We start from the raw sequence: 10152 nt of genomic DNA on the forward strand, positions 1-10152 counted from the left end.
TTGATGCCAAAACCTCGAAAACCTGATTATAGATGACTGCAAAATAAGCGCTCAAAACCTGACCACTTTTTTCTGGTTTTCCCTGGTTGAATTACTAGATTTTCAAATTCAGGGGCCTAACTTCGATATAGACGTTAGTCAACGTCAAAAGAATTACTAAAAATATATGTTAAATTCAATAAGCAATACGCTAACATAGAAAAACAAAACACAACACAAACAATAAATACAACTCGATGCTCTTTTGACGAAGCTATAACTTTAAATTCCTTAATAGTTTTAGCTTTTTATGATGAAATGATGCAATGTCAAATAAATCTGAATCATTTGCTTTTTCATTTCACCATCACAGTGTTACTTTTAGTTACTTAGGTAAAAGAAGCTTTTGACGCATGTTGACTGTGAACAAAAAAAATATTTAAAAAATGGAAAACATACTATCTCTACTGTTCTTCTTTTTTATTTTCGAGTAACGTATCAAAAAGTCGATAATCTAAAAATAATTGTAAACACAGGTATATCTTTAGGTATATTGAGAATTGTTAAATTGATATGATTTCATATTTTTGTCATAGCATTCGATCGACTCGAACATTTTTAAGATGCTTACTATTAAAAAAGTAAGATTAAATAAATTAGGTATATTTGCATTTACACATTTATCACAGATAGAACACAAGTATGAACGGTGAACAACTTTCAAATAAGTAATGTGATTAAAAATATGGTTCCTTTTGTGCTGCGCATGCATCCTTGAAGTTGGTAGCATTCAGGGGACGAAAATAGTCGTCGTGAAGAAACCGTATAATATTTTCAATCGGACAAAGGTTAGCCCGATCTCCTCTGATGCCACGAGCAACGCTCAAACTTTTACCGCCCTCGCATACTCCAATAGCATTTGTCACATCTTTTCCGTTGTGGAGTAAGCGAAAATAATACTGCGTATCCTTATCACTCTTATACACTTCGAAAGCCATTCTTGATGCATAAGGAATGAAAGGGTTGTCAATTGACAGTCCAAGAGCCGTCATGAGAAACTCCATAGTTTTATCATGACCAGAATATAGCACAAATTTGACCTTATCCCCGGAAATCATTTTTAACATGTAACCAACTATATTACGCAAGAATCCATAGGCTCGGAGCAATCCTTGTTGGTGCATTTTAACGCTCTTCCATTCGCGTAAGCCAGCCCATTGCGTATAAGACATTAGGGCGGCCACGTAACTTTTTTCCACACATCCTTCAATCTCAGGCTCCTGTTCACCAGTAGGATATACATCATCTGGATCTTCGGTGTTAACCGGCTGGCTCTGATGATTAGCGAAGATAATAGCGCTGTCATCTTGATCAATATTAATAACGTCTTGCGGATCTTGAGTGCTGCTACTAGGTGAATTGCGTTTCTCATGGATGCCGAGTGATATTTTCCGACACGGCAGTGGAGCATCATGACAGATGTGAGATAGTATAGCATCACGCACTTCCAGTGGACTGGATTGACCAGCAGTTGGTTGATTTTGAAGAACGGTTGCTCCCATCCACTGGACAATGGCTCCGATTGCCGGATGGGTTTCTAAAGATAATTTGCTATCTCTATCCAGTTGCTTCTTTAAATTATCTGCTTGGGGACACGCACAGTCAGTGAAGCAGAAAGATAAGCTGTGACTTTCTTGAATCTGCAACGATTGCCATTTTTCTGGTTGTACTATGCTAAACATGAGAGCCATAGCAGATTGAAACGTTCTGCGATAGCGGGTCGAAAAGATAACGATATCTTCTGCACTATAAGTAGTAGGTCCGTTTGTGTCGGAAGAATTGAACGGTGTAGTTCTGGTTTGGATTGAAGTTCGAGCATATAATGATAAGGAGTGGGCATATGCTTGACGGATGACATCACCAACTCGCAATAGCTGAGCAATTCCTTTTTGCGTTAACTGCCCCAACAAACATGCCTTCGAACTGGACGGAAGCAACGGAAAACTGTGAAATGGGCCAGTTTTCATCCAATGCCCTGCAGTTGTTGTAGAGCTACTGTTTGTAAGATAGTGGTGGTATTTTGTTAGTTCGCTATCACCCTCGTGACTACAGTCGATAGAGTCTATGCCACGTACATGTGTCATCGGACCACGGTCACCATGGCGTATGAGAAGCAGCACACCCTGCAGCGACCATCCATCCAACACACCACCTTCCTCTCCTATTCCGATGGTAAGAGGATGATTGCATACATCAATGTCAATCTTTTTTGTTCTTTCAAAATCTTGTTTATCCAGAAACAGATGTTGCTTCTTGTACAGAAAATTTTTCGAACTAAGCGCATTATTGCTATTCTCGATTGAACCAATATATTTATACATTCCTATAACGAAGTAACAAATCAATAAATAATGAATTCACACAAGATGCTATGCAGACACATTACCTGCAATTAGCAAGAATATCCAAATGCTTAAAATTAAATAACAGTAAAGCGTGCGATGTTGTAGTGAAAACCGAGCAATGTCTTTAAGTAACATTTTAGCAAATTCCGTAACCAAATTGGCTTCGTGAAAAGTTGTTGCCTAGAAAAATAATCAGCTCGTTTTGACGTTTTCCCTTCGTCCTTTGGCCAGCGCTGAGGAAAATGGAAAAAAGAACATCCTTGCAGGGGAAAAGCGCAGATTCCACCTGCGCGCAGTTTTGGCTTCAAATGCTCACCACCAGATGGCTACGCGTCGCTTTTATACCTTGTTTCTTTTGTGCTGTGTCTAAAGGACTCTCTATGAATTACGACACTGCTTCATATAAATAATTGATGATAACCTTGTGCCATTCGAAGTGGGTGAAGAAATAAAATAGTAATAAATTAGTTGTATAATATGCAGGAAAAAATGAAAATTCGTTGAGGCCTCATTTATAGATACCACTCTAGACAGGCTTGACCGATATCGTTATGAGTGTGCCGACAGCAGCGCAAGCTCTAACATGAACTGTCACTTACATATGATGAAAATGGAAGCAAGCCCAATATAAACAAAACCAGCGCAGTTCTGGTGTTCTCTAAACTGAAGTGTATACTTTGGTCACAGCGTGGCTTGGATTTACCTTCGGCAAGTTAACCCTTGACGAGAATTTAACCGGTACCAATGTTTTTCTTGCCAACTCTTTCGAATCTGTTCAGCACGGCTTGACAGTGTGCTGTATTTGTGTATAAGCATAGGTCGGGTTATTGGCATGTGTGCATCTACCACGAGAGCGGCTGACAGTGAAAGAAGTATAGTCGCAATGTAATCACGTAATAAAAAGTGCGAAAACTTTCGAGACCAGTGCTTATTATTTACGACACGAAGTATTTATGCATATAAATTATTTCAATTTGCTCTTGAATATCTAGTTGGGCTACATCAGAAAATTATTGATTATTTCAAAGATATGCGTTGCAAAAGTTGATTTTAGTATCGTAGATTGTGCTCTGTGCAAACTTCAAAACGAATGAAATTTCATGGTCAAGCACAAAGGGTACCGTCATCGAAATCGCAAGAGTTAAGAGAGGTTGAAAGCGCTTCATAAACAAGTGCCAGATTCATAAGATAAGCTAGACGTAGGATAATGGGACTAATGAGATTATATAGTTTGATATCCACAACTGTAATAGTCGTGAAGAAAGCGGAAAATCGATAATAAAACGGTGTTTTCTCTGATTGAGATTAGTGGACTATCAAATGTATATTTTGCATGTAGTTGAATGATTTTTTTACGGGTGCGAAACAATCATCCACCGTTCCATTCACTACATTCTTTTAAATTTTGACGATGCCAATGGCTGGTGAAATTTGCGGCGTTGCTTATGTCATGAATCTAAATTTAAAGCTCTTAAAATTACATATTCGCCAAGGTCAACAAACGACAGAATATTTTATACCGCTAATTGATCAAGTAATCTCAACACGAACGATCTGATATCTTAACATACACTACTGAGAAAGTAGTTTGATATGGAAGTTCTAATATTTTGATAATAAAATTGAAAATTGAAACCTGATGTGATTATACATTTGAGGCTTATCGTATGCAAGAGTTGGAGCTCAACTCAAGAATCAGTTCTAAACATTATAATAAAAACAATCTTTATACACAAAAGTCGCTTTTTACGCGGGGGATGCGCAGTGCGTAAAAAACAGTATGAACTCAGAATCTGCGTAAATTTCTAAATCTGCGTAAAAAATGCGCAAAGAAATTTTTTTTTAAATCTGAGTTTAATTGGAAGTGGTGCCTTTGTTTATCTTTCGGACTTAGTTCTTGATTTTAGTAATAATTTTCAATTGTGACCAAAATGCATTTTAAATGCTGTGTTTGGAGGTGCCGTTCGCCAAGAGCAATTGTGAATTAAGCTGTATTTTCTATTTTCATTACGCACACGATTGCTCCACCAGAAAAAAAGCACTGAGTACAAAACGTAAACAAAGGTTCCACTATCTGCCAAAAAGTGAGGTTAAAAATTCAGTGCAATGGTCCATCAAACGAATTCATAGAAAAACATGAAATCTGTACAAAAGAGAAAATTGCAGAGAATTAAATTCAATTCTAATGCATTGAGAGTTTTCGAATCTGAGCATTATTTTTAGTTCAAAGCGAATTCAAAATTGAAGCAAAAAAAGTATGAGGATATGTGCCTTAGTGCACAAATGAATGGAATGATAAATTTATCTGGTCTATCTGAACCCGAAACGTTATATACTCATTTCTGTTTTCACAGAATGTAACCCAGTATCGTGAAGAAAGACGTAGTCCCACGTCAAAGCATAAGTTTTCGGTAGCGAAATCAGCTATGCTCCACAACTCTTAGATTTTACCAGCCTGTACTTTACATTCTAGCCATTGGCAAGGGGTAACACATTACTGTTATTTATTCATTTGTTTATTTTGTCAAACAAAGGTAGAATATGTACAGTATATTAATATTATGTAACATAAAATAACGCTATCGAACATAAATTCGTGCTTTTTGTCGAACGGACATTATACGGATGTAATACACTTGAATTGATAAAATACATATACACCCAAGCAGCAAAAATTATTTCGCTCATGAATTTTGTGCATCACAGCAACAAATTCTTATGCGAAATTAAGTTGCAGTTACATCTCAGTTTCTTATACAATGACAAAAAAAGCGCAGGAGGTGGAGCCAATTGCAACATTTTCGTTGTTTCAACACAAGTTTCAAGAATGAAACCGCAATGTGTATGAACTAATGCATGGAATTTGATAACAATATGGTAAATGCGGCATGGTAAAATTTCAGCTACGAAGATGCATCGTAGCAGGAACTAGGGCGCAATAAAAACTTCATGGCGTTGTGGTAAGATTGTAAAATGGCCAATGGTCAGAATGGAAAGAGATTGTCTGTATAGCGATTTATCTTTGATTATTTCCAGAAATTTGGGGATTCAACTCCAGTTATCAATTTCTATTTACTTTTCTCGTTTGTACTATTTACGTCATTTGCTGTAGAAACACTTGCAAGTTCATGACTCAGTTTTAAATAATGCTTCCCTTATCATGCTAATGGTCAATATCAGTTTTAATTTTGCTTCTTCAATTCAGAGAGTTCTAGAGACCCACACTTTTTGAACGACTTCTAGTCCAGGTACCCAAAAGTTACAACGCAGTAAATAACCTCATCTCAAAAACAAATATAAGGCGAACAATCGAGCAAAAGTTGCTGTTACATGGCTTCAGAACATGACAGCAACTTTTAGAAGTATTTTTGTGTGTTTGTTTTTTGTATCTCGCAAGCATCACGTTGGCAACCTATATGCTCCACCCACTAGATCTATTCAGTGAAGGTTAGGTTCTCAAATGCCGTTTACACGTTTCAACAACAAATCCAACGTCGCGAATTACGTTGTTGGTGTGAAGATTTTTGAAGCAGCGATGCAACTTTAGTTGTTTCTTGTATCTTTACAATTGCATCGCAGTAACAAAAAAAGTTTCTTGAAACCTCGGAATTTCATTAGTGCAACAAATGGTCACAATTTATTGTTTTGTTATGTTTCAATTGTTGATTGGGCAGGTCGGATTCGACTATCCGGGATCTCGAAACTCCGGAATTTTAAACTCGATTATGAGAAGTTTTGTTGTTGTTGTTTTTTATTGTTATTTCGAAATTTTACCTCTACTATTCCTTCCACCATATTTGTTAACATTTCAATCCTTTCCGGCATGTTCGGAACATGTCCGAATTAAGTACGCCACTGCATCATACAAGTAAAATAACAAAAGATAATTTTATATCTGAACTTTTATCGCATTGAATATAAACTTGGTCTCATTCGCAGTCAAATAAGCTCATAAGCTATCAAAAACGTACCCAGTTGAATTTATTATAAAAAATGTGTGAAAACTTGTTATAAGTAACAAACCAATGCTTAATTACTATAAAATCTATTTCACATATCACATTCATAACAATGGCTAATATAAATAACAACTGGAGTTACAATTTTATAATATTTTTGATTGGTTGTTCTTCGTATTGTTCTTGTCGGGTAACAATGTAGATTGATCAACTTGTTTACAGTCGTTACTCAGGAGTTTTTGGGAGGTTACCCAACATAAGCTCTGTTTTCAAGGCCAATTTACTGCGCCATTTTTTAGGGCTGAATTGTGGCCTTTCCCCAGTAAACATTACAAAACCCAATCACAGGAACATTTTCATTACGACGTGCAAAACATCTAAAAACTAGTAAATTCAAATATTTTTACCTTTTCTTTAGTAATAATGTAACCCGACTAGTCACTTCATACAGCACCAAGTATTAACGACTAACTCACTTCAAACAGCACCAAATGTTGATAACTTTTTTAAACTTTCCCATGTCAAAACAGAACCGATACGAAAATGATCAAATCCCACGCTACAGTTCCTATAATCTTAGGATTATCAGTGCTCAGTGTTGGTGCCGCCTGCATTTACACGTTTTTAAAAAAGAAAGATGACCGATCCGAAGATGCGTCCGATGGAAATGGATTGTCTAAAATTGCCAAATTAGTTCGAATGATAAGCAAGGAAGATTTTTCAGTTATCGAATTGACGTTATCTAAAAATATTGTGCCTCTTATAATCGGGCGAAAAAACTGCTCCATTTCGCACATCCAAAACTGCACTAAAACGGAAATCAGTTTTCACGAGAAGGATGAACTATTTCAGATTTGTAGAATTCGCGGAACCGAGTCTGGAGTACGAGAGGCCGAGCACTTAATTTTGAAGGAAGCTTCGCGACAAATTATACTTACAGAGGAAATTGTTGTACCACAATCCGCCTGCGGTCGAATTTTGGGTATTTTTTTAAATAAACGTTTTTAATAGATCAACAATTGAAACTTAATGTTCTTTTAACTATTATAGGACGATGTGGTGATGCTTTGCAGGAAATCTGCCGCAAGTCAATGGCAAAAGTATGGATCGAAGGTTCGAGGACACCAGGTGAAAGCCGTCGTGTCATGATCACCGGAACACAGAGTCAAATAACCACTGCGAAGTCACTGATAGAACAAAAAGTGAAAGATGATACTGACTTCCGCAAGAGCCAGGAACATCTGGATATTCGACGAGAACCTCGCATCCGAACTCCTCCAAGCAGCCTCACAGCAACACCTGTACCCCGAGAAGTTGTGCCGCCAACCGTTGAAAAACTCAAAACGACCAATTCTTCCGGTCAACTGGAGGTTTTTGTGTCTGCCATAGTTTCTCCCAGCCGGTTCTTTTTGCAGTTAGTAGGACCACAGTCTGCCGAGCTTGATATACTAGTCGAATCAATGACTGAATATTATAACCAACCAGAAAACCGTGAGTTACATATGATTCGTAAACCGTACCTCGGTCAAATTGTTGCTGCGGAATTCAACGCTGATAGCAAATGGTACCGGGCTGAAATTGTTGCTATTTTACCGAATGAATACAAACCAAGCGAAGTTGTATTAGATTTGTACTTCGTCGATTATGGAGACAATCAGTATATACAACCAAGAGAAGTGTATGAGCTTCGTCCAGATTTCCTGGCGCTGCGCTTTCAAGCAATCGAATGTTTTTTGGCGCACGTTGAAGCCAATAACTCTGTTACTTCGCCCACCGGGGAAGAAGAATGGGAACCATCTGCCATCAGTAGATTCGAGGAGCTTACTCACGGTAGTAATTTCAATTTAGTGAAATAAAAATAACAAGCTATTATTTCTTTTAATTTCAGTTGCTCAATGGAGAAAGCTCTTATCGCGTGTAGCCACTTATCAAAATAAAGGTCATCGCGGTAACCGTGAAGGACGCGAAGGATCACCAATACCGGGTGTGGAACTGTATGATACCAGAATAGATGGTACGGATATAAACATTGCATTAGAACTGATCAACGAAGGTCACGCCAAACCCACGAGAAAATTTGGTGATCTAAGCAGTAGTCATGTCCTACGACTTGATGGAGGTTCTCGAACAACCAGTTCCGAAAGACTTAATGATGTTTCCTCCGCTTCCACTTCGAGTTCTTTTTCATCAATAATTTCAACCATCAATACCAGCAGAAAGGCGTTGCAAGAAAGTGCCAACGAAGAGGCTAATTCAATAGCAATACTTGGAGCACATGGTCCAGAAATTTCCACCCTAGATGTCAATGTTAATTTAAATAATAACGTAAATAGTATTGTTCACACAGAAAAAATCTGTGGTCGTACCAGTAAAAATATCAGGGGTATCAATCAAATCAATCAAACAGCTGCAAACGAATCTGAAACCAACCATACTAGCAGTACGAATGGCATAAATTCAACCAACAATGGAGTATATACATGTGATGAACTCTGAAAGTTTGAAGATATTTCACGAAATGTTACTTAGATTTTTTTATGTTAAAGTCTATCTAAACCTAATCGCGATGGCTACGTCGTGATCACGATTCATAGAATCCATAATTTATGTTGTACGTCAGTGGTAAGAATATTAGTTATCTATTTTTAATAATCTCATCTGTCAAGGAGACCTTTCACTATAAACGGTGCAGCTGAAATCTATGCGTAAGATAAAAAGACATCAACAATAGAAACGAGGAATTCATGATGGCTATTTAACGATCGTTGTTTCTTTTATATTCTATTATATTTTTAATTTTTTATTTTTTTAAATGCGTTATGCTTACAACTCAATACATAGTTCTATACTCGTCAGATAAAGCGTTTTAAGAACATGATCTTGATAAAAACTCGTTAATTCTTTTACTTCTCGATAACACGCATAGATAACGGCGCAATAAAAAATTGTATGTCTTCAACTTTTCCTCTTGACTTCTTCTGAATGTATATAAACCCGATTGGCGGTGTAGAATAAATTGATTTTAAAACCATCTATAAGTAAAGGTCCCCTGAAATTTCATATAACTCAAGTCTTCCTATATCCCTGGACGAATCAACTGTAAAAATTACAGTATTGCACTATATGTTTTTTTGTAAATATGTAGTTACTTTTTGATACATTAACAAATTAAGACTATACCTAAGGTTGATCGATACATGTTAAGAAATGATATTTGTGTTAGTCACATGCTGTTTTAGATCATAGTGATTGTGTGTGAATAGATGGCAACACCCAATTGGAAGGCATATTTGATTGATAGAACCAACTGTTTTCTCGTTGTCTAGTGCCACATGATGCTGCAAACGAAGGTGCCACTTCTGAACAAAATTATATATTTGATTTTATTAAAAACGTAGTTTGCAATAAAAAACAAATTTTTAAAATACGATTGTGGTTTTGTTAAAGCCATTATTAATGGTCATTAATTCACGCAAAAAAACATAAATGACACATTCCAGCGTAACGCGACACCATGAGGAACCGACTTTGGTGTACATTGTAGGCTGGATATTAGAAATTAGCTTTAAGAGTATATGATTAAACAGGTCGTAAATAATGCCAACTGAATGTACTTTCTTATGACGGGTTGGTTTAGCAATTTAGATAGTTGTATCATGCACTGCAACCCGATACATTTTGTAAAGCGACACCATCGCTGAATTTTGCTTTTTCAACTTTCGATGGCATACGTTCAGATATCTGCTCTGCTGTAAGTTCTTGAACCCTGGTTTCTTCTAGATATTTGATCTAGATTGAAAAATCATTTG

The 10152-nt window shown here is 36.8% G+C and overlaps 2 protein-coding genes across 5 annotated transcripts; one reads left to right on the top strand and one right to left on the bottom strand.

Moving 5' to 3' along the window:
- Positions 1-435: 435 nt before the first annotated feature.
- Positions 436-2621, bottom strand: LOC129727799 (2-phosphoxylose phosphatase 1). Its single transcript, XM_055685983.1, has 2 exons — positions 2426-2621; positions 436-2362 (listed from the first exon to the last, which is right to left on the bottom strand). The coding sequence occupies exons 1-2, from the start codon at positions 2517-2519 to the stop codon at positions 717-719; spliced, it is 1740 nt and encodes a 579-aa protein (XP_055541958.1). The 5' UTR covers positions 2520-2621; the 3' UTR covers positions 436-716.
- Positions 2622-2989: 368 nt separating this feature from the next.
- Positions 2990-9770, top strand: LOC129730299 (tudor and KH domain-containing protein homolog). 4 transcript variants are annotated; one of them, XM_055689515.1, is made up of 5 exons: positions 3163-3331; positions 6762-6800; positions 6874-7325; positions 7394-8173; positions 8232-9770. In XM_055689515.1, the coding sequence occupies exons 3-5, from the start codon at positions 6887-6889 to the stop codon at positions 8837-8839; spliced, it is 1827 nt and encodes a 608-aa protein (XP_055545490.1). In that variant the 5' UTR covers positions 3163-3331; positions 6762-6800; positions 6874-6886; the 3' UTR covers positions 8840-9770. The 4 variants fall into 4 exon arrangements, with proteins under 4 accessions (XP_055545491.1, XP_055545489.1, XP_055545490.1 ...); XM_055689516.1 differs by lacking the exons at positions 3163-3331; positions 6762-6800 and adding an exon at positions 2990-3122; XM_055689514.1 differs by lacking the exon at positions 6762-6800 and having other exon boundaries at positions 3138-3287.
- Positions 9771-10152: the final 382 nt, after the last annotated feature.

Source organism: Wyeomyia smithii, chromosome 3, assembly GCF_029784165.1.
Source record: "Wyeomyia smithii strain HCP4-BCI-WySm-NY-G18 chromosome 3, ASM2978416v1, whole genome shotgun sequence".
Classification (NCBI taxonomy): Eukaryota; Metazoa; Arthropoda; class Insecta; order Diptera; family Culicidae; genus Wyeomyia; species Wyeomyia smithii.